Source organism: Sinocyclocheilus grahami, unplaced genomic scaffold (genome assembly GCF_001515645.1).
Source record: "Sinocyclocheilus grahami isolate Dianchi unplaced genomic scaffold, SAMN03320097.WGS_v1.1 scaffold34.1, whole genome shotgun sequence".
Lineage (NCBI taxonomy): Eukaryota > Metazoa > Chordata > Actinopteri > Cypriniformes > Cyprinidae > Sinocyclocheilus > Sinocyclocheilus grahami.
The window spans coordinates 2,487,796-2,512,162 of NW_015505213.1; the positions used below are offsets into that span (position 1 = coordinate 2,487,796).

At 36.8% G+C, this 24,367-nt stretch overlaps 2 protein-coding genes across 5 annotated transcripts; both read right to left on the minus strand.

Moving 5' to 3' along the window:
• Positions 1–1,262: 1,262 nt before the first annotated feature.
• LOC107581372 (integral membrane protein GPR155-like) lies at positions 1,263–10,734 on the minus strand. Of its 3 annotated transcripts, none has more exons than XM_016266927.1 (17): positions 10,592–10,734; positions 9,525–9,977; positions 9,254–9,432; positions 8,942–9,162; positions 8,259–8,427; positions 8,004–8,159; positions 6,451–6,534; positions 6,092–6,212; positions 5,862–5,946; positions 5,571–5,661; positions 5,250–5,457; positions 4,273–4,344; positions 4,087–4,190; positions 3,889–3,984; positions 3,722–3,786; positions 3,489–3,626; positions 1,263–2,719 (listed from the first exon to the last, which is right to left on the minus strand). In XM_016266927.1, the coding sequence occupies exons 2-17, from the start codon at positions 9,940–9,942 to the stop codon at positions 2,671–2,673; spliced, it is 2,256 nt and encodes a 751-aa protein (XP_016122413.1). In that variant the 5' UTR covers positions 9,943–9,977; positions 10,592–10,734; the 3' UTR covers positions 1,263–2,670. The 3 variants fall into 3 exon arrangements, with proteins under 3 accessions (XP_016122413.1, XP_016122414.1, XP_016122412.1); XM_016266928.1 differs by having other exon boundaries at positions 5,862–5,960; positions 6,092–6,108; positions 9,525–9,998; XM_016266926.1 differs by having other exon boundaries at positions 9,525–9,998.
• Positions 10,735–11,153: 419 nt separating this feature from the next.
• On the minus strand, positions 11,154–24,328 carry wipf1b (WAS/WASL interacting protein family, member 1b). 2 transcript variants are annotated; one of them, XM_016266929.1, is made up of 9 exons: positions 24,259–24,328; positions 23,925–23,998; positions 17,094–17,179; positions 16,489–16,618; positions 16,122–16,289; positions 15,122–15,865; positions 14,824–15,033; positions 13,031–13,144; positions 11,154–12,858 (listed from the first exon to the last, which is right to left on the minus strand). In XM_016266929.1, exons 3-9 carry the CDS (start codon positions 17,142–17,144, stop codon positions 12,806–12,808), a joined length of 1,470 nt encoding a protein of 489 aa, XP_016122415.1. In that variant the 5' UTR covers positions 17,145–17,179; positions 23,925–23,998; positions 24,259–24,328; the 3' UTR covers positions 11,154–12,805. The 2 variants fall into 2 exon arrangements, with proteins under 2 accessions (XP_016122415.1, XP_016122416.1); XM_016266930.1 differs by lacking the exon at positions 24,259–24,328 and having other exon boundaries at positions 23,925–24,081.
• Positions 24,329–24,367: the final 39 nt, after the last annotated feature.

The window sequence follows — 24,367 nt, forward strand, 5'->3', positions numbered from 1 at the left end:
TTGTCAGACCACGTGACATATGTAAACAGACGATTCTAATGTTTTTCTTAGAACTAAATCCACTTCTCTGAGGCATTCTCGCTATTACTTTTAACCAAGGTTCCTGCTTCTGCAACCCCAGGACCAGTTACGGTTCCAAAGCTCTGTGTCATGGCAGCTCCTCCAGTTGCAAAGCTTTCCAGAGGTTCCTGACATGACCAACCCGGTCACACTGATGCCCGTCATGTCCACCATCAAAGGGGCTTCCTGCTAAAGCTGCTCTGGTTCAAGAGGATTCTGTCCCAGCTGCATCAGAGGATCCTCTCACGTCCTCAAGTGTTTCCTGTCACTGGCAGTGTTGGGGGTAATATATTACAAGTTACGTAATCAGATTACTTTTTTCAAGTAACTAGTAAAGTAATGTGCGTGTTGAAATTTCTTCTTCTGCATTCTACTGTACGGACGTAAATTTACTTTCCCTTCAGCCCGAGGCTTATTCATTTCACTTCTGGTGTGAAAAGGCCTTTATATTTGCCAAAAATAGAACAGTTTTATTTTAAAAACAAACAAGCAAGCCCTGTCCAGATTTAAAAAGTAGCGCAAAAGTAACGTAACGCATTACATTCCATAAAAAAAGTAACGTAACTAGTTACTTTTTTTATGGAGTAATGCAATATTGTAATGCATTACTTTTAAAAGTAACTTTCCCCAACTCTGGTCACTGGTGTGCCATATTAAAAATAAATTACACAAAAATTGTGTGTTGTTTTAGCAGGGAAATATATGATCTGGAAATATTAACCATTTCTATTATGCTTGAGTTCTTGCGAGGTTATGCCTCCTGTTTTTCTAGTTTATGTTTATCACTTTGAATGTTAATTAATTTGAATAATACATCCGGCCACAATAAGTAATAAGTAGCATCTCAAGAGGAGTGACACTATGGCCCTCCATTTACTATTTGAAGCCCACAGGGATATGGCAACCCATTTTAACATTTAATACACCTGACTCTGCTAGTCGTAATTTCATTTGACTAGAGAAAAATATGATTTCCAGATATCTATTCCACAATATTGAGTAATTATGACTAGTCAAAATATACACTGAAGATATCTAGTGTTATTTTGACTAGCCACAATATACACTGAAGATCATCCCAAATGTAATAGTGTTGCGTTTCTGTTACAGAACTTGTTTCAGAAATTGTCAGTTAGTGGGCTAAATTCTTATATAAATAAATCAGTCACTATCAAATTGCCTTTTAAAACATTGCCCTTTAAACATATAAAACCTGCTCTGCATTTGCCATTTAATTGGTACAGCTTTTGACACGGTTTTTGACTTTAATGTATGAACAGTATTACAGAAATTACTTTCTTTCTTTTTTTTTTACATAAAATTAAACCGTTTATGACATCAACAAAGAAATAAACAATAACTTTTCACCAGTGACTGCCCTCCTGCTTTCTAATGTCATTTCACATATCTAGATTTAAATTTATGATATATATAAATGCCATCACCTATATAGATTAACACCAGCAAAACAAATTTACATACATTAAAAAATGCTTTTTTTTTTAAAGAGAATTTTCACTTTAGTCAACATTAAGGTACATAAAATAATGCTGTAGATTGAAAATGGAGTGACCCCATTGTAAATTCCAGATTGTCCTGAATTTATGCTTAGTTAGCTCTAAAAACTTAACTGTAGGATAATTTTAGGTTTGTAAACATGTCTTGCATTGCTTTGCTACAAGGCCGTATAGTCTTGTCATTAAGACGAGGCTGACAAGTAACACAAAGCATACAATTCAAATCCCAGTCAGAAGTGTTTTTACAGAACTTGTGTAGACAGCATATTTCAGTGTTTCAGCGACCATTTCATCATAATTAATGTAATTATAATAATTAGTTCACATTCATGTTCTGTTCCAAAACCTACTAAAGCAGCGTCCTTGTCAACTATTTAGAAACACAACCCTGTGCATCATAAAAATAGGGTACTGCATAGGAGACTCAACTTGCAAGATGAGCATATATAAGAATAATACCCATAAATACATAGCACACATAAATACAGGACAAAATAACACATTTTTAATTTGCCTCTTGGACTTATTTTTCACTGAAGATTGTATCAGTGTATTCTGGGCTTGCATTTCCAAAAAGTCTACATGCTAAGCTGCCTTAAAATACGGCTAAAATTACAGCAGCATAACCATGTTGCTCACCTTTCATAACAGCCTTTTGCCGAAGCATGCCTATGATGCCTTAGAAAATGCTGCCTCCATTGGCAGCTCACTAGGATTTGGAACAGAGCAAGTGTGTGTGTAATTTGAGGGCCATTGAATGAGATAAAGGGAGAGTTCTGTGCTCTTTGCATGCCATGCATAGTAATAAGTACAACAAATACTGATGAGAGAACAACTTGTTTCATAGCTCAGTCTATTTAGTTCTTTCTTGGGCTTGTGTCACATTACAAAGTGGAGGTACATTTGAAGCAATATCACAGGGAATTGGAAGCCATATATATGGGTCACATGGAGTAAGACACCACTCTTCTGCAGCTGTGTCCTGAAGGCAAGGCCGCGCCTTTCTGTCTTAGCCACGCCCACACACAGGAGCCAATGAACTCACTGCCAGTATACTACACCATACTCATATACCAGTGAGTACACCTGTCAATCAAAGGAAGGATTCACCAACTGGTCCGGTGAGAGATTCAGAAGACCCGCTAGGAAGAAAGTGAGAGAAACAGATAAAAGAGAAAATGGACAGGAAATGTCAGAAGGGAGATTTAAAGATGAAGTTTTTCACACTTCACCTTTTAATGTAGATTCACCTTTATTGTTGATTCCCCAAACAGTGTAAACCTGTGACTGTGGCACTATTTAGTTTGCTAGAGCATCCTCACAGAAAATGTATAAATATAAATCTACAAATTGCTAAAATATATGACTGGTCTGTATTATGTTATATTAATTTAATAACAAATTCCTGGAAACACATTTCTTCTACCTATGAAGAAAAATGGCCCATAAATAAACTGATAATAATATGTGTGTTTGTGATCCACAACTGGAGAATGTGGCATGTGGAAAAATGCAAAGAATGTGCAAAAATGAAAATGCAATAGAAAACATCTATAGTACAGTGCAACAATACTGCTTCAAATGATTAATTAAAATGATTCCAGTTTAACCAATTATAAAATATATGAACATTAAACATCTCAAACACAGATTCACCAGGGATATCATCATTAACTAAAACTAAAAATACAACCATAAAATCATGTGTGTCATTGAAAAAAGTATATGAAATAATAAAATAAAATATTTAATATACAATAATTCAAAATAAATAATTCTCATTCATTTTCTTTTAGCTTAACTTGAAGTACTAAAATAACTCAAACTAAACCTAAAATAAAAATCTATAAAAACTACAGACATATATAAAATATAAAACAACACTGATACTAAATTAATACTGACACTCACCCTCTATTGCGAACAATATCCTGAACGCACTGATCTTTGTGGTATCTCACAAACTGTGTACAGGTCAGTCGTATTTCCTCTTGAACAGCAGCAGACTCAGGGCTTTCATCCTCACCAAAACCACACAGAGCAGCCAGCCTACAAACACAGAACACTGTTGCTGAGGCTACATCCAAAAATGGTCACATAAGAGTATAGAATAATAATAACACAACATAACATGGCTGTTTCACCTCTTTTTGAATGGAAGAATAATAAGATGCTCGTCTAACCCAAAAATTCCAAAGGAAACAAAACCCTGATGGAGAAATAGGATATTTTAAATATTAACAGCAGCTCTTCATATGTATCTAGCTCCATCTATATAAGTTTGCCATGAGAAATGTGTGGCTGTGATCACCTGTCCATAATTGGCTACAGCACAAAAGAACTGCAGTTCGAGGTAAAGTCGTCCTGGATCAGCATTGAACAACCACCACAGACAACTGGACAGGTTCTGAATTATAGAAATAAACAGTCCCAAATAAATGTGGCGTGTTTATGTATGTGTTTTTTGGGAGTGTATGTCTTTCTCATATAGTATGTGGAGTGGACATACAGCCAGCATGCTGACAATCAGGAGCAGGCAGAGGAGCACATGTCGAGCTATCTGTCTCTCCTCCTGCACACGTGAAGAGCTTGACGCCTCTCTCAAGAAAATCCCTAGAAGAGAAACGCACTTTTGTTTTCCCTGATGAAACTTTATTTAATAATTTGATAAAGGATAAAAATGAAATATTTCAACCTGCTGAAGGCACTGGCGGGTCATTAAGATGCCCAACTATCATATCTGGCATGGGTTCACTGCAACAAACATCTGTCAGCAAAACAGGAAAAGTTATCCTACACATACATTCTATTAAATATATGCATTACTGTCACCTTACTATAAGGAATAGTTCACCCAAAAATGAAAACCACCCTCAGGCTATCCAAGATGTAGATGAGTTTGTTTCTTTACTAAAACAGATTTGGAGAAATTTTGCAGTACATGACTTGTTCACAAATGGATCCTTTGCAGTTAATGGGTGCCGTCAGAATGAGCTCCCACAGCTAACCAAAAGATCACAATAATCCACAATCATTAATTAATGATAGATTTGCTTCTTACAAACATGCAACTTTTCACTTCGCAGGATGTTAACTGATGGACTGGAGTTGTATGGATTACATGTGGATTATTGTGATGTTTTTATCAGCTCATTCTGACGGCACCCATTCACTGCAGAGGATCCATTGCTGAGCAAGTGATGTAATTCTAAATATCTCCAAATCTGTTCTGATGATAAAACTCATCTACATCTTGGATGGCCTTAGACTAGAGTGTATACAGCGAATATTCATTTTTTTGGGTGAACTATTCCTTTGAAGGGATAGTTAACTAAAAAATGAAAATTTAACATTAACATTAAATCCTACAATATTTATTCAATGTCTCAGTATTTTTTTTTTGTTTTGTTTTTCAATACAATGAAAGTAATTTGGGTCCAGTGTTGTTTTAAACCGCACTTTTATTATACAGACAAAACCCGTTTTCTTAAAAAATCTTTTATGTTCCGCAGAAGAAAGAATGTCAATCAGGTTTGGAATGGCATAAATGTGAGCAAAAAATTAGAACTTTTATTTATGGGTGAATTATCCCTTTAAGTTAGTTGCTTTCCTACTTTTACCTCCCCCAATACTGAATGTATCCGCATGCATACACCAGAAATATACAATTACCTGTGTTGAGGCTGCTGTAGGTTTGCTCTAGCTCAGATGAGTGCTGGTTCTCTGTCTGGGGTTGTCTCACATCTTCTGTTGTGCCTGTCATGGAGTTCTGATCTAGGGCTTGATAGTTCTGCTCCTCCTGGGCCCCTCGGCTCAAACTCATCAAAGACAGACCACCCAGCATGATGCTGCAGCCCAGAACTACCACAGTACACACAATCTGAAGAGAAAGAGAGAATGAAAGGGAAAAAACAAGTTAACAGACAGACACAAAGAAATTGTGGCATGCATTTGTGATGTTTTGTATAAACACAGTCAAAAATCCCAACCTACCTGCCCCTTGCCATAGAAGAAGGCGGAGTCCAAGTTGTCACTCATTCTTTGTCCTATCATGAGTAGCCCACCCACAATCAGAAAAGGAATTCTAAGATAACAAAATGAGAACAAAAAAAAGGAGTTTTCTCCAATGAATTTGCAGTTCTGCTGTATAATTTCCTGTCTGTTTCAAATCATAATTTAATGTAATGTCATTTAATTTAATTAAAAAAAATAAAATTAATGTTTAGTTTTTTTATAATACATATACAAGCATGCACACGCACATATCTACACATATATACTCACCCCCATCCAGAGATGATGAAAAAGATAGGTTTCACTTTCAAGTTTTCATTTCTGCCCAATAAAGTAAGAGCGAACGCCAAAAGACCTACAACACAATATCTACACAACTGCTAAACATCGCTACAACTGCACAACACAAAGGAGATGTATTGCAAGCTAAAATCACACAATGAAAAAATGACCCTTATCTATAAAGTATTGTTCACTGTAAGTGTGTGATGATTTGTTACCTGTCCACATGTAGGTACTGTAAAGAGATCCATAAAGTAGAGTAAAGGTGAGAATTTGGCCAAACACGTTCCCCTGTTTCACAACAAACTTCCACAACATCATTGACACGCATGCTAGTAGCTGCATGAGAGACAAAAAACATATACCATACTGAAGAAATATATGTTAGAACAGTTTTCTGGTTGCCAGGACATTGCTTTTACGGCTGCTAAGGTCTTCTGAGTGTTTTTTAGTGTTTTTAGGGTATTTAGGGTAGTTACTAGTCAAAAGATCCCTCCACAAGAGATGTGATTTAGGTCCCTCATTCAGTACATGTCTATTGAATAATGAATGTCTGTCTTTGTGCTAGATTATTTACCTGTGCTAAAATCAGATTTGTGGCAAACATTTGCGGCAGCCTCCTGAACTTCTTACTCAGTAGCATGACAGCAAGGGTCCAACCCTGCAACACACACACACACACACACACACACACACACACATATTCTGGTAATCCAGATTTTGTAACTCATTGTTTCTAGGATACATATTTCAGATATTTCTCTGTAGAACCTTTGATTTCTAATCATCTTAATATTCTTATATGTTCTCTGTGGTTACACATGCATATTAAGCAAGCCAGGACTTTTTAAAGCCAGATCTCTCAATTTCAAATACAGTATATAGAACATAAAAATGAAACCTAAAAACCTGAATAAATTTGTATAGAATAGAATGAATAGAATAGAATAAGTGAATAGAATAGAAAGAGAAACACGTCCAGACAAGACAGAAGAGAGTCTGAACAGAATAGTCTAGACTAAAATAGAATAGACAGGAGAAGAAAACATATAGAATACAAAATAGTAGAACAGAACAGAAAAAATGACAGAAGAAGGGAACAGTGAACCAGGCAAGACAGAAAAGAACCTGAATAGAAAAGACAGAAGAGAATAAAAGTGAATAGAATAGAAAATAATGAAGTGAACAGAATAGAATAGAAAAGAAGTGAACAGAACAGACTGTTCACTAGACAGGAGTTAATAAAAAAGAATATAATAAAATCTTAAGTAAACCGGAGAGACAGAAGAATAGAAAAGCACCTGAATAAAATAGAACAGAATAGAAATGGCAGAAGAATGGAATGGAACAGAATAGAAGCAGGAGTGAACTGAATAGACAGACGTGAACAAAAAAGAATAGAATAAAAGCTGAAGTAAACCAGAAAAGACAGAAGAAGAGAAAAGCACATGAAAAGAACAGAATAAGAAATTAACCATAAGAAATAGGACAAGACAAGAAACCCTAAATTAAATAGAACAAAATAGAATAGACAGAATATACAATAATAATATAATATATATATAATAGATAATAATATGAGAACATAATACAAACCCAATTCCAAAAAAGTTGGGACACTGTACAAATTGTGAGTAAAAAAGGAATGGAATAATTTACAAATCTCATAAACTTATATTTTATTCACAATAGAATATAGATAACATATCAAATGTTGAAAGTGAGACATTTTGAAATGTCATGCCAAATATTGGCTCATTTTGGAATCAGAAGTGAACCAGAAGAGACAGGAGGTGAGAAGAGAACCTAAACAGAATAGAATAGAAATAAATAAAATAGATAAAAGAAGTGAACAGAACCAAATAGAATAGAAATGTAGTGAACCAGAAATGTAGTGAAGAGAAGAGAATATATCTATTATTTTGAGTAAGTCGGTAAGCAACCTAAAAAGAATAGAATAGAAATAAATAAAATAGATAAAAGAAGTGAAAAGAACAGAACCAAATAGAATAGAAATGTAGTGAACCAGAAATGTAGTGAAGAGAAGAGAAGAGAATATATCTATTCTTTTGAGTAAGTCTGTAAGCAAATGGTATGCGTTCTTTCACACATCAACCCACACACACTCACCAGGGCTATTAGACTGACAATGCTGACGTTAAAGCTCACGTCCTGCAGCTCCGTCACCAGGGATGTGGCCTCCATCCATGGAATGGTCAGTAACCATGCCGACACATACATGATGGGTGCTGATAGGAATGTGCTAATGACCATACCAGAGGTCACCTACCACACACAATACACTTTTACTGATCTGTGTTGGCTAAATGTTTATAGCGATAACTGAGTCTGTGAGACATTTGAAGGAATTAATTCACCGCTTACCACCTCCAGCTCCATGTTGTACTGGGCTGCATATATGGCCACGCTGGGAGCGGTAGGGAAGACTCCGTAAAGGAATGCATAATCAGACAGGCTGGAGTGATTTACAGAACTGGAATTACCAGCATCCAACAGCTCCACCATGTCCTTACACAACAATGGCATAACTAGTCTGGAAAACAGAAACACACAGTCATAAATCTGTCTAAATTGCATGGATCAGTGTTCAAAAAATATATTTAGGCCTATATTCAAGATTTATGCATTATATATATATACTGTATAAACATAAGCAACATCATAAACTTAATGTGATGCATGTTTGTCATACATAAAGGGAACAAGAATGATATTTATGTAATAGTACTAATAATGAAATAAGTTTTAAATACACAAGAACCAGGTTTATATATTTATATACACAATAAATCAAATACAAATAAATCACTTTATTTTGGGGGCAAATTCTCACTATTAACTAACTATGACTTTTGCCTCAATAAACTCCTAATTTGCTGCTTATTAATAGTTAGTAAGGTAGTTGTTAAGTTTAGGTATGGGGCAGGATGAGGGATGTAAAATAGGGTCATGCAGAATAAGGCATTAATATTTGCTTTATAAGTACTAATAAACAGATCTTTAACGACTATGCCATAACACCCCACATACATCTCTCTTTCACTCACAGTTTGGCAGTGATAAGCAGGATGAGGGAAACCCCAGTGGCACGTGTGAGTTTACCCATCTGTCCCACCATGTTCAGGCCCAGATAAAAGAGGGCCGCCCCTCCAAAAGAGTTTGCCAGTCCATCAACAAACTCTCCTAGTAAAACAGGCACATGTCCACCAAACAGGAAATGAGAGAGAATTCCAACAATAACCATGAAGACTATTGGGTTCTTCAAAACCTGAAAAAAGGAGGAAGAGTTAGAATGATGTAAAAAAAAAAAAAAAGGATGACGTCAATAGAAACGTCTGGATAAAGATAAACACATGCACCTGCAGGATGACTGTAAAGATCACATGCAGTTTGCTGTAGCTGCGGTCACTGGTGTGTCTCCATCTCTGAATCTCACACAAAGCAAAGCCCACAGGGTTCAGAAGCATCAGAGACACAGGCGCCACCAGATATATATACTGTATATACTCTGGGTGCGAACTTCTGTACAGCGCATCCACTGTTTGAAGAAAATGATCTCATGATTATTGAGATAGTATGATTTTTGTATGTGCATGTGTACTTGAGGACATGAAGTGAGGAGATCCTCACCTATAGGATATCCCAGTGCAAAGTCATTGCTCTGAGTGGCAAAGATAGCAAACAGCCCGGCTTTACTGTATTTGCTCTCAGGATTTGCCACCAACAGCGTCAGCACACAAACTAGTAAGAACACACACACTTTTGCAATCAAAATGCTCCATAGAAAAGACCAGACGACATGCTGAAACTGCAGCTGCACCATGTTCTTGAAGAGCAACGCAGGAAGTGCGAAACATGACACAAAATTTCCCAGGCCTTTGACTTGTCCCACGCTGATGATGTGACTGCGGCCCGCCACATAGCCGCAGAGGATGATGCCAAAGCACTCCAGCAGAGCTGGGAAAAGTTTGTCGATAGACATGGCCGGTGCTCCAAGAGGGCTGTGAGTGATGTTGAGGCCATGAATGGTGACATACTGGCCCTCCATGATGATGAGGTTGACAGGGACCACTGAGAGATGATCTAATAGTGCAAATCAGAAAGCTAGGAATAAAAAAAAAAAAAAACAGACTAAGGGGGAAAAAAACTCTGTGAGAGGCAAAGTCAGGGCACAACAAAAGAACTGCTGCTCTATATGCCACTGTTTTCTAGCAAAAGTGTGTTTATGAATTTGTAGCTGCCAAGGAATTTACAGCTGTAAATTATAAAAAATACATTATATGAATATATAAGATAATAAGCAAAATTGTATTGCTGTAACTTGTTTTTACAATAAAAAAGAATACTGACCAAATTCAAATAAAGCAACATATAAAATTCAAAATAGCTAAATCATATATATATATATAATTATTAATATTATTGTTATATAACTATAATAGATTATTTTGCCTACTATATCTGTAAACTGACGAACTGTACTATAATATTATAATAGTCATGTCATATATATAATATAATAATACAGTGGTATATTATTTGAAGTCTTAAAATAAATGAACAAATATGTTATTTCTCATGATAAACAAGGCCATTCAATGCAGTTAAATCAGCTACATTTGTCATCTGTACTGCAACCGTATCAGTCTTATCTTGCGAAAATAACAACAGAAATATGACTGCTGTCGATGACGTACCATGTGTTCACGTGTCAAGATGATCGATGCATGGATTGAATATCTTGTTGAAAAAGAAAAACACACCCGAAACATGCATGCTTTCACTCTGCTCACAACATCTCCAGCGCTTCGGCTCTCCGTTATTTTCAACTCAATGTCAAATCACTGAATGACTGACGCGTGAGCCCGCCTATGTCGTTGCAAACCCCGCCTTATTTCGTCTGGTGATGTCGCTGATTGGTGGAAATGTAGACTATATGCTGATATTCATGGAACATTCTCAAGTGATTGGCCAGAGTCATGCGCGCTGGTGGATGGGCGTCATCTGGCCTCTAATATTAGCAATGAAGGAATCTGTTGGGAGACTTCCACAGGGCCTTGATGACCACATACCTTTTTTTTTTTTTTTTTTTTTTTAATGGCAGGTTTCTTTTCATTTATTAAAAAGTAAAGTAAAAGTGCATTGAAATTACAAAGAATATGCTTACAATATATATATATATATACACACATATGTATAAGAGGAGCTTAAAAAGAACTGCATACTGAAATGCGTTGTTTTTTAATGAAAGGCAAAATCCAGCTTCACTTGCATATTTATTTAGAAAACAACATATTTGGCACACCAGAATAGCAGAAGACTGTTTGTTATAAAGTAAATACACAAATGAAACAACATAATATGTTGTATGAAACTGAAATGTGCATCTACATGCACAAAGAAAATATCTAAAGTACCACATTAAGCATCGGGTCACACAACACTGTCAGTGAAGTGTGCAAACAGAACATAAATCAGAGGCCTTTAGTATTACTAATAATGTTGGTGGCAAATATTGTTTCTTTTTGGCTGTGCAATCATCTCTCTCCTCTCTAATAAATTCAAGATGCTTCAGATGTTATGCTACATTGCATATATCACTGTAATTTTCCTTTTTAATGCATCATTAAAAGGCCTTTGTAATTCATCTCTTTATGTAAACAAACATAAGGCAGCATAAACCAAGCCATTGCTTGGCTTCTTGATTCTTTCAAAGTATATAAATGAAGAAAACAAATGAAATGTAATTCAAGGTATGATACACTTATTGAATATACTTTTAGTCAAGTGCTTTAGGCAAATATAACAGCACACATCTGAGAAAAATCCATAAGGCAGCATAATACTGAGCAAACATCAACAAAACAAGCAAGTGCATCCATAAGTATATCATAAAATATAACACTTCTTAAACACATTTTTGGCTTTTTGTCTTACATCAACTCAGATACAATCTCATAATACACAGAAACCCACTTCCATAGGATTTTATGGCAAATCATCTTTCATTTAAAGACCAGTCCTATACAATGTCTGCTCTCAGGCTTGTTTAAATGGGGGATGATCTAAAGAATATTTAATAAATGGCATCTACAGTTTCCCATAAACTCAGTCCTTGCTATTTTCACATCAGGGACTGCATATGTGAACAAATCAATCTGCAACATATAGAGTACTGACAAACTGCAACTCAGATTTTAGCATTCTGTATATCATTCCGGCCCTTATCACCACATACACATACACATACAGGTACTAAAGCAAACATATACTCCTTTAATATTTAACGTGACTTTTACATTTGAAATATCAGTGCTACTGTACATAACAACTGTGTTGTATGAAGACAGGTGAAGGTATGGGGCGCCAAAACGCACCAAAATGCTTTAATGAAAATGTTGCACTTCTTTAAAAATATAATTACATCAAGGACTGTCTAACAAATACTGATGCCCTATGTGGCTCTATAAATGGCTGCAACATTATCTAAATGAATGGCTGCCCTGATTAAGCAATGATATATTCTGTATGAGACAAGGACATTTGTCTGTATGTGTCAAGGACCGCCAAAAAGCCGAAACATTCACACTCTCCTGAAGGCCAATGAACTACTGCAATAACGCATCATACTCAGAAAAACACTCAAAAATAAAGTCAAACTTAGCTGTAGTATCACTGTAGAGCTCATCACTTGACATAGTCATAATAGCCATCATGTATTAATCTCTAAACCAGACAAAAACAAAATATAATAAAAGATATGTTGTCTGTAATATGTTGTTATTTTTATAGCTCTTTTATACATTTTTAATGAATGACTCTGGCAGAAAATATCAAAAACAGACAGTACCAGAGAACATAAGATAACTGGGTGAGGGAAGGATTGTCAGGCCCTGAGACAACAGTTTCTTTCACCTAGGTATGGGAGGCAGGGGAGGTGCACCTCGCTCTTTTTTTCCTGAACCTGAAACAGACCGAAATATACAAACACACACACAGACACATAAACAAATGGGTAAGACCATGATTGTGCTGAAAGCACTGAATGTTATTCAAAGTATTCATTGGCATGTGGAAGCGACAGCTGCGGGTCAGTTTCGTCTATGAGACGAGAGAAAACAGCTGTGGTTGGTTACCTCGGCTTTCGTTCCTGGCCATTTTGCTAGGATAGGTCTTCTGACAGGGAATGTAGGGCTCTGGGGGTGGAAGATCCGATACAGGTCGAAATGTGAAGCGTGATTCCCACTCATCTTGGAGAAACAAATCAAATGCACACACCATTAATCTGTAGCACAATCTACATACAAATCTAAGCTACTAAGAGTGCTATTTACAGCTCAATAGGAGTACATAAAATGACAAGGAATATGCCTAGGTCAATACATGTTCTGTTGATTGTGTTTACAGTAAAAAAAACATGTTTACAGTAATCCACTTACAATAGAAGTATATAGGGGAAGGAGTTCTGAAGTTTCAAAGTAGCAATGTGAACTATTAATGTAAAAGCCCTTTCATTTATTTTTCCATTCAAGTATTTTTATTATTTGATCTGTCGTAACACTTGTTTAATGATGAGACTACTGTTTTAAACCGATTAGGTTCTTGGTTAGTTCAGCCCTAAAATATACATTTACGTGTACTTTAGGGTATGTGTACAGTGCGCATGACTTAAATTTCATCATCATACATGCATACTGCACATGTACAGAGAGGGGCTTATGAGATAACCACAACTCTGGTATCTGGTATTTCATAATCAGCATAGCCAGATTTACTAACTGTATTACTCAATTAGTTTATCCATAAGGTAGCAATATTTGCCTATGATGTTACATGGCCAAAAGTATGTGTTATAATTAAACAATTTAGCAATTTCAGCCACACCCTGCTACACTGCTAAAAGGTACATAAAAGTCCATCATACAGCCATACAGTCTCCTGAGTATGACACTGAATGCCAATGGTTTTGAGATTAAATGTTCATAAAGCAAATGGGCAAAGCTGGATAGATTACTTAGAAATTGTAGTCCGTTACTGAATCCAAATTACATGACAAAAATTGTAGTTAGTAACGTAATCCATTACATTACACATTTTAGGTAATGTAATCAGACTACTTTTTGATTACTTTTAGATTAGTTTTCACATAACTCTGTTATCACATTGATTTTAATAGGACAATCTTGTACCATATTGATATAAAACTACAAAGAGTAAGAAAATATATTCCATGTGTTGTAATTAACAACATGAAGTGCATTAAACATTGTGTTATGTCAAGGTTTCCCAAACTGGGGTTCGTACATGAACTTCTGGAGGTTCGTGAGTTTAATGAAAAGCTAATAATAAATTAAATCATTAAAATGTCAAATTAAAATAAGTAATTTTAAAATAACATCAATCAAAATAAAACACACAAAAAAAAAATTATATTTTATTTGTTTACCTGCATGTCATGAGACCATTAACCAACAGAGAACCATGAACTTGCAAATGTGATACTTAATTTTTTTTATATTTATTTTAAAATCTCATGGTACTTCAAGTTAATATATTAGGACAAAGATGTTCAGATGACAAAAAAAAAGTTTGGGAATGCCTGCATTACATGTAAATAAGAAATAATGTGAATTTGTGTATTTTAAAATTGTGCATTCTTTGTGTGAATGTCCACAAAACTGGAAGACTTTCTGAATGTATATAAGCGGCAGGCTATTTTGTAAAGGAACTTTTAAAAGATAAAAAAGAGGAATTATGGAGAATCAATAACTTATGAATAATTTATTGCCAGTGTATGAATAATATATCATCATGTAATCAATAAAAAAGTAACTGTAGTCTGATTACGAGTATTTTAAAATGTAATTTAATCAAATTCTTTGTAAACTCTACAAGTCTCTTGAACAAGCGTATAGGAAAGTCACAATACCTATATGATGTCCCTGATTGTGGTATCCATTGCCCATAGGTGGGGGAGGAGGGAGCAGAGGTCCAGAGGAGGGCCTGTCTGGGGGGAGTGGTGGTCTACTGCCACCACGATGAGGCTCCACACCTGGTCTGTTCGGCGGAGGAGGGGCTGGTGATGACCTCACACTTCCTCCTCCAGGACGGCCAGAAGGAGGTGGAGGTGGAAGAGGACCTGTGGACAAAAAGACAAAGACATAATATAAATGTTCAAACAGGTGAATTTCAGATTATCCTGCAAGAACCTGCAACTCCTCCTCTACCTGCTCGTCCACCTGCATTCCGGCCCAATGCGGGCGGTCTCTCAGAGGGAGGTGGAGGAAGGGGTCCAGATCGCCCGGGTTGAGGGGCAGGAGGATGCGAGCCAAGTGACAGGTTCCGTTCAGGAAGGCGTGGCGTATGCTCCTCCGGAGTAGACGGGCTTGGGCGTCCAGGCGGCAGAGGAGGTGCTGCATTAACAGGTGGCCGCAGAGAGGCAGGAGCAGGAGCTGGAGGAGGAGTTGGTTTACTGCTCACTGATGGTGGAGGTGGAGGGGGCGGGCTGTCCCGAGTGAGTGGCAAAGAAGAACGGTTTACAGGAGGAACAGGTGGAGGACGGTCATCACCTCGACCAGGTGCAGGGGGAGGAGGAGGCCGCCCAGCTGAGGGCGAAGGAATGGAAGGAGGACGACCAAATGCAGCTGGCACCGGTGGAGGTGCAGGCTGTCGTCCAGGAGGGTTTGGAGGTGGAGGAGTTGGTGCGGAACCAAGACGAGGAGTTCCTGGAAGTGAGGGTGGTCCCCTGCTCTGTGCCCCACTCTGAAAGGGCCGTGGGGCACTTGGAAGAGGTGGAGGAGGTCCTCCAGGTGTTTCAGGACGCGGTGGGGTCATTCGAGGGCGAGGGGGGTCAACGGATTCACTGCGTTGCAGATGTGGACGAGGGGCAGAGCCAGATCCTCCTCCGAAGGGCCGTGGACCAGAGCTACGGGCACCAGGTGGCAGAACTGGAGGTCTGACACTACTAGAGTCTGAAAGAGAGCAAACAATCTAATATAAATAGATAATCCAACAAATGCAAGGTCTTTATTTAAATAATTTCTCAGTTTTCTAAACTAAATATTATATTTTATGATTGAATACATAAGGTCCATCATTGGGATTGGCCAAAATTTCTATATATCTCATAAATCCCTGTTGAATGAATGAGTTGGAATGTCTCAGTAAACAGTAGTAGTATGTAGCAAGCTTTAGTAGTATGTTTGACATACATGTGTGTGTTCTTACCATCTCGAGTGGAGCGCAGCTTTGGCATGCCACCCTGGAAGAGCCCACCTAGACCAGCTGGTGCTCCACCTCCACCTCCAAACCCTCCCCCTCCTCCACCTCCACCTCCACCTCCTCCTCCAGGCCCGCCTCCTCCTCCACCTCCACCTCCACCACCACCTTTGGGTTCTGTCAAAACAAACATGTACTTATTTTAAAACATACTTATTTTACATGCAAAAATCACAAACACACAGAGGAGTTTCGAAAATATAGTAGCATAAAAGAAAACCTGTTTAAATATATGTGTCCCATATAATTAAATTGTGACTGTTTTGGTGCATAGACAAACATAGCCAGTATAACTCCATAAGGTGCTGGTTCTTACGGTCAAGTATGGGGGCGCTACGGTCATTAGTAACCGCCTTCTTTAGCCTTGCTCCTTTGCCAATGTCTGACAGTAGAGCATTCCTGCCCTGCTGCTCCGATTTATTCAAGACAGGCTTCTCGATGTTTGCCTTTGAGAAAGAGAAGCACAGATATTTTCTGTAGAAATCATTAAAGCACTGGTGCCCCATTGCTTTACCACTTAAGACTGGAATACACTATGTGACTCTTGCCTAGATTTTTGCCCCAATTTGCAGTCTAGAAGAGTCGACAACAGTTGGAAAAAGTCAAAGCCAGTTTGAAGATTTTGGGCAGTCAAGTTAATAGATTTGACAGAATATCACATAGTGTATGATGGCCCAGTCTCCAGTTTTTTTTAGCTTCAGACTATTATTTCATCCAATCCATCCATAACATCCATAACATGCTCAATATTTTGAGCCGATTTTAGAACACACATTGTTTTCATTTGTCACGCCTCTCATAGCAACAAGGTGCTCGTTTCTGTGTGAGGTTACTGTGTGCGACAATGGTAGTGTGTGATCATTTCATGTATGATGCCCAGTTTTTCTCTCTAAAGTTGTGTAGTGTATTTAGTGTGTGTACCTGAGAGAAGCTGGGGGGTGGGGGCGGGGGAGGCGGAGGAGGTACCGGCATTTTTTCTCCTTGTTGTCACCTCCTCTCACTGAGACCTGACAAACAGAAAGAGAATTTATATATTTTCAAAAGAAATTGTGTTACTTGTTGCCACAACGTTGAGTGGTTTCCAGAGTGCTGTTATGCAGTTGCTAGGGTGTTCTGAATGGTTACTTGCAAAAAAAAAAGAAGAAAAAAAAAAGAAGAGAAAATTATTATTAAAACAAATATAATTCTTGAAAACCTTTGGCATAATCTTTTATAATTTCTTAGAAAAACATAATATTTTAACAAAACATATTCACTGCTTATTAATATTTGTAAACATTTATCTACCAATTAATTATTAATAATTAGTGATGTTCAAAACAAATTACTTTCAAAAATATATTTACATTTAAAAAAAAATCATATTTATGTTGCACCTTGAAAAAAGCCTCAGAGGTATTCATTGCTCAAGCACACCACACATGTAGCCTATAATGTGACTCTGACGTTGCGTCACATGAGCATTTGACTGCGTGGCAGGAGTTTCATTACATTGCTGCTCGTATCCATTAATCCATTATTAAGATTCATACACATACAAGTATTGTAAGTGTGAGGAAAATTTGTTTATTACTTGACAGTTACACCACATAGCAATTTTAGAGTTATTCAAAATTAAACTTTCAAATTTAAACTTTTAAAAATGACAAAGGTTTTTCAAAACCATACGAAACCAACATGAATACAAAGTGTACATTTCTAAGACATTTGGCATTGGTGTTTTAAACTATATTTTAAAAAGACCCTTCTTTTTTATCATGGATTATATCATTTAATTTTCATTGAGCCCATTATCTTTGTCCTTGTAATAATAGCAGTGGTGCTTGAACACCACTAAAAGGAAACCCAACTGTAGCATGAATAGCACCATCTAAAACAACATCACACTTTTCAGGTTTAAAAAAAAAACAGGCCAGAAGCATTCACTCAATCACTGGTAATAATCTACCCACACCACATGACCATACTAAAGTGGTCTCGCACAGCCTCAAAGTTTTGAATGGGTTTGACAGTAAGTAACGAGTCTTGAAATATCCTATTGTGCTATATACCAAGATACCTTATTGTGCATGCAATGACATGTGGGAAAGGCCGTAACAAAAAAAAAAGGTAATTTTAATTCTATAAAAGATATAGAAAGCTTACTGTAATAGACTAGTGTTTTTATAATATTCCCTCACACACTCATAATACAGTAATGCCAACAATTACAAGCTTTATTTTTCTCTTAGTTCAAGTTTTATAAAGGCCTCTCACTGCTGACATCCGGAAGAAATCATAAACAGGAAGCGCTACAGCAATATACCTCTCAAATATCATCCAGACAAAGGTGACAAAGAAACAACAAAAGGTTTAAAACCACAAGTGGGAACACAGATGAGACTCAAAGAAAGCAAGTCAACACACAAATACACGGAAACACAGTTTACAAGCTCTTTAAATCGTCTGCTCTTTCATCATCAAGCTCTCTTACAGACAGCCACATCACACTACTTCATTTCTCGCTCTTTCTTTCACTCTCTCTGGTATTTTTATTCAGAGGTAAGAGGACATCCGGTCAGTTTGACAAACGTTCTGCTCACTGTGAAGTGAGCAAACTTCCTGATGCTGTGCAACAAGTCAACACACAAATACACGGAAACACAGTTTACAAGCTCTTTAAATCGTCTGCTCTTACAGACAGCCACATCACACTACTTCATTTCTCGCTCTTTCTTTCACTCTCTCAGGTATTTTTATTCAGAGGTAAGAGGACATCCGGTCAGTTTGACAAACGTTCTGCTCACTGTGAAGTGAGCAAACTTCCTGATGCTGTGCAAAAATAAATAAAAAATCATTTTGTGTATTTAAGTAGTGCTAATCTTGAATGATACAGATCTTTGTTACTGATAAAACCAAAAATCAGCAAAACACTGCTTTGAAATCCCAGAAGTGCAGGGGTAATAATAACTTCATAAACCATTTTTAGAAATATTCACAACTTTTTTGGGGAAACCATCACTGCATTTTAAAAGCTTCATTTTGCATAGCTGTGGCGTGAAGAGAAAAAAGGCCATGTAAAACAACCAAGCTGGAGCCTTTGCCAATTGGTTCCGTTGGCAGTAAAAGTTTATTTAACTATCATTAAGAAAATGAGTTAGGACAGGGTTGAATGTTACACCACCTATTTAATATTTATGAGCCATGTTGATTAAGTATTTTAAAAGTGAAGTGCTGTTAAAATGAGTCCTCCTATTGTAACTTAACACCTACAAAACTAGTGTAAATACTGTGTGTGGCACTTAAAAATTTTGCTCTGTTTTGAGCATCCCAACCAGGGGGGCATTTCCCAAAAGCATTGTTAGCCAACAATGGTCACAAGTCGTTACAACATAGTTCAACAATTTGACGGTTCCCAAAACCATAGTTTCAATGAATATTCACAAAAGGCAAACATACTGGGAACAAAAATAGTGAAATAGACCTCAGATGCCATGTTTGATACACTGTAAAAAAAAAAAAATCCGAAAAATTTACGGAAAGAAAAACGGCAGCTGTGGTTGCCAGAATTTTACTGTAAAAAATACAGTAGCAACGTTTTAGGATTTACGGTTTTAACTTAAATTTACAGTTAAATACCGTAATTTCATTAACTGATATAATGTTAATATACCAACCTATTGAAGTACTGAAATCTGTTTTGTACCTTTGTAATACACTGATAACCACCAAATGCAGGTGGTGATGAGAAAGTCACATGATGAACCAAAGCCCATCACAAGCAGCTTTTAAATAATAACATATATAGAAGGTGCACAGTGTCATTCACACAAACGCTAAACACCATCATGGTAACACAGATGAAACTGAAATAATTCAATAAACATTCATTGATCAACATTATATGTAACACACAACCCTAATATACAAAACTGATAAGAAAAAACATAGTTATTTCAACAAAAAAACATCAAATTTGAAATGTAACGCAGGGAATTCTGGGAATGTCAATTTACGGTTATTCACTGTTATTACACTCTAAATTTTTCACTTCCAAAAACGGTATACTACCGTAAAATTTATGTCCAATACATGTAATGTCCAATACAGTTTTTCACCGTATATAGTAGGGGAATTTACCGTTAACCATTTAACATGTCTTTACTGTAGCATTTTTACAGTCTTTTACCGTTAAATTCACGGTAATTTTTTACAGTGTACAACAGCATCTGAGAGAATTATATGTTGCAGAGAAAGATATTGACTCAATGAACCGCATCGAAGTAAGAGTGCACACCAATTCCATACATAATTCTATGTTAATGTGATAATAAAAATTATTGGCTTTTTGTTGTGTTTAAATGATCTGTAGCATTCTGACATGTATTGCGATATCAGATTATTAATTAGCAGAAGCAATTACTCCAACAACTGTGGGTTATGTTATTAACGACAGTCAACAAGCATTGAACCAACGACAGAGGTGTTCAAACCAAAATGCACTGCTTCAAGACAAGTCTGCTTCAAGCAGTCTGTGCTACACACCTGTTCATTTTTGCAGTTCTGTTTGGTGATGCTAGTAGTGCAAAAATTACCTCACTTTTATGATTTCCAAAAGGTGATGATTAGCACAAAAAAGTGGACATGACAGAGAAGTGGAGAAGAAACAAGAAGAAGGGGTGTGATAGGAGAAGAAAGGAGCATAATGTGAATAAGACACAAGAGAAGTGGTGCACAGTAAAAGTTCCTGGATATGGACTATATTTACATTCCAGTGTCTTGAGAGAGAACAGTGGAGATGGACTATGGAGAATGTGATGCTGGATATACAGTCTACAGCTGCCCTGTCCGGACGGTGCTTTACATCCAGCAGTCTGAAATGTCATCATGTCTAAAACAGGGACTTTGGCTGGACATTGTGTTCTTTTTGGAATTACTCTATGCCAAGTGTATGTTTAAGTGTGCCAGTGTCTACAAGCACATAATGCATTTCACCGCTGTAGAAGTCAAGACAGTCAACCCTGCATCCCGATATGTGTTCTAAATAGTAAGTGAAACGTGCAACTTTCACATTTGATGTATGTGTAATTTATATTGTAGAACAAATGAAAATGCTATTCTAAAAACCCATCGGAAAATCCCAAAGGAACCCATACCAAATTAGCCTTCCAGGTAGTTCCAATTATGTTCCAATTATGACTGAACAACTGGTGCAACAGTCAGGATCCAGAAGTAAAAATCTCATGCATTTTTTCCACAGTTAAAACAATAACTTGTAAACCTTTAAAGACAGAACTACTGTGAGCTACGTGGCTGATAATCAATGGTATATGGTTTTGTTGAAGCTGTCAGTACTTATATATCTAACCTATATAACAATAATTGTGTTAACAGATGAAATCCTGGTGAGAAACTATACTATCAAAGATTTTGCAAGAAATCTCCACCAGTCAAAGAATCAAAACAAGCAAATCAAGCCAAAAGAATGCTATACCTATTTATATACACTATCAACATCTTTAAATCAACAGTTTTATATTTATCTGTTGTTTTTAATTGGATTATGTCATTATTTGTATTATGTAATTTGTTCCCTTTTAAAGCCATTCAGTACACGGTCTTGTACTTTTGACTTTTAGTCATATTTTCAAGTACACTTTTGCTTCAAATCAAAGATTGTAATGTTGTGATTCACCTCATTGCTGCTTGGTTTAATTCATGGCTTAAAATGCTTTAATGAAGACTTTTAAAGAATATCTATGGGAAAAATTTATGGAAAAAATATACTTTCCGAAACAACGCCACTGAAAAAGTGGACGGGCACCACTGCACTCTATTGAGATGTAACCAAAGACCCAGAATTTATGGAATCCAAATGTAAGGCCAATGTCAACAATGAAAAGTTAAATATATCCAGCTCTCACTAAATAATGTTAACACAAAAAATAAAAAATGGGTGGAGCCCTTCAGCCACAACCTGCTCCATCATACATGCAAAATCAGGCAGGAAGGGGCCACCCACAAAGAACCATACGTTCATTTATTTAAAAGTGTTATGTCAAGTTGTAAAGCAGGATTTTTGTCAATTGCGCTTTGCAATGCTTGCTTATAATACCACATCACAAGCAAAACAGTGGCTTACAAGTGCTCAGCTTGCATAATGTGAGCATGCTTGAGCAAATAATGTGCCTCTGTCTTTCCATCACTTTGTAGGCAGTCTTTATTGTCCACTTCCTTTCTGAAACTCAGCATAATGTTGACACCTCTGGCTACATGCAAGCTTGTATCTAATGGATGATCTCAGATCCCGTCACATGATTTCTGACTCTCTTCGAATCGTTGGTCAAATAGAACACTAAACCAGACAAGAGAGAAGTAGAAGTTATGACAGTACTTCTGTTGCCGAGAGGAAGTTAATGCAGAGAGAGAACTCTATTTGTATGACTTATGCAGCCTAAAATTACTTGTTCCTTCTTAAGTTCTCACTAAAAACTGCACGCCTATATTCAGTCTCAACAGCTCACTGTGATTTAAAAAAACATTTGCTTAATTGTGTCACATTTCACACTTGGTAAAAAACCACATGAAAAATCAAGAGGACTTGGCATTGACATAAGCAGTCTCATAAAAGTCTTTAATGCAAGAAAGCAGATTTGCATTTTCCATACAATCTCAAGCCAACTAACACACAAACAATGTGCTTTAAGGTAACCCACTGAAGAGGAATGAACAGAGCAAAACAATGATACTGTGTTTGAAATAATTGGTGACACTGACAGCTCAAAATAATGTGGTCTTCAATTCACAATAAAAAAAAAAAGTTTAAAAACTGAAAGAAAAAAGGAAGTGGAAAGCATATGACTTGCATTGTATATCACTGTGGAGACCCCATGGCCTGTCAATGAGAACCACATGCTCATACTAATCCGACTCATTTCCACGAATCGGTTCTTTTGAATAGTTCATTAAAAAAAAAAAAGCTGTTAAAACAGATTCATCAATTATTTTATGTAATACCTAAACTGCGCCATCGGGTGGTCTCTAGAAAGCCACATTTATTGCTCTTTATGTATATGTTTTATTGCTCATTTCGATTATGTTTTTTAAATAAGAATCTCAGCCATGATTCCGCTCACAACAGTAATTTATACTTATACTTAATACAATTTGCATTGACATTACACAATCTTAAAAATTAATTTACATATACTCGGTTCACTCCAAATAATGCTCGTATTATCATCTCCTTTTGATAATAAATTGGTTTAATGAGCCGTTGTATTTGACTGACTCGATCAACGCTAGAGTCGATTCAGTTGTCGGTTGTAGACTCAAAGATCCGACTCAAAGAATGATTCATTCATTAATCAGAAATCGCTTGCTACTAGCCTACATCTGACTTAAACAACAGTGACATGACAACGGTAATAAATAGTTTGATTTAGTTGCCAGGAAGAAAAAAAACACTTAGCCTAAGATTTGTTGCGTTTCTAAACAACAGAAAAAAACTTTAACTTATTCACCCTGCCACATATTCACGCTCAAACTGGCAACCCAGGAAGTGGGGGAGCCTCTGCTTCCCCTAAAAGTTGGCACCGTTTGCGCTTTTGTGGATGAAAAAGTAGTTTTAAACATAACACTTTATCCAAACAACAAGTAACTCACATAATACTTGCAAGTTTGCGGCAATAAATAAATCACTGGAAATCAAGTCACAAATTAGATCCTTGGAGTCGTGCATTTTAGAAAGCACCAGGCTACGTAAACACTTACCGGTGGTTTGCGTCTTTTTCTCTGCGTCCTGCGCTTACGAACCAAATGCAGCAACGATCATCATCATGAAGCATCTACACAAACACAGAGGAACACAAGTTTTGAGCCACTCCTTCATGGCAGAAAACGCACACACATACATAACTTCTCCACACTGTTTCCGCCCAGCGCGTGCTGCCTACAACCCATCACATTCACAGGAATAACATTCAAATCGTATCGCTTTAACAGTGCATGCAAGAATTCAGTACGTCTCAGCAGTATCACATCTCTTTAAATGAAGGAAGTACAGCTCAATGCTTTGAAGAAGATATCTTCTAATGCATTTCTTTACCCAGTTTTTCTTCCTCCACTACACTACAGACTCTTCGTTCCCTTTATCCGGGACATTCGTCTGTGATGCAACGTTTCCAGATGTGTGCGAGTGCCTCGAGCTGAGCTCA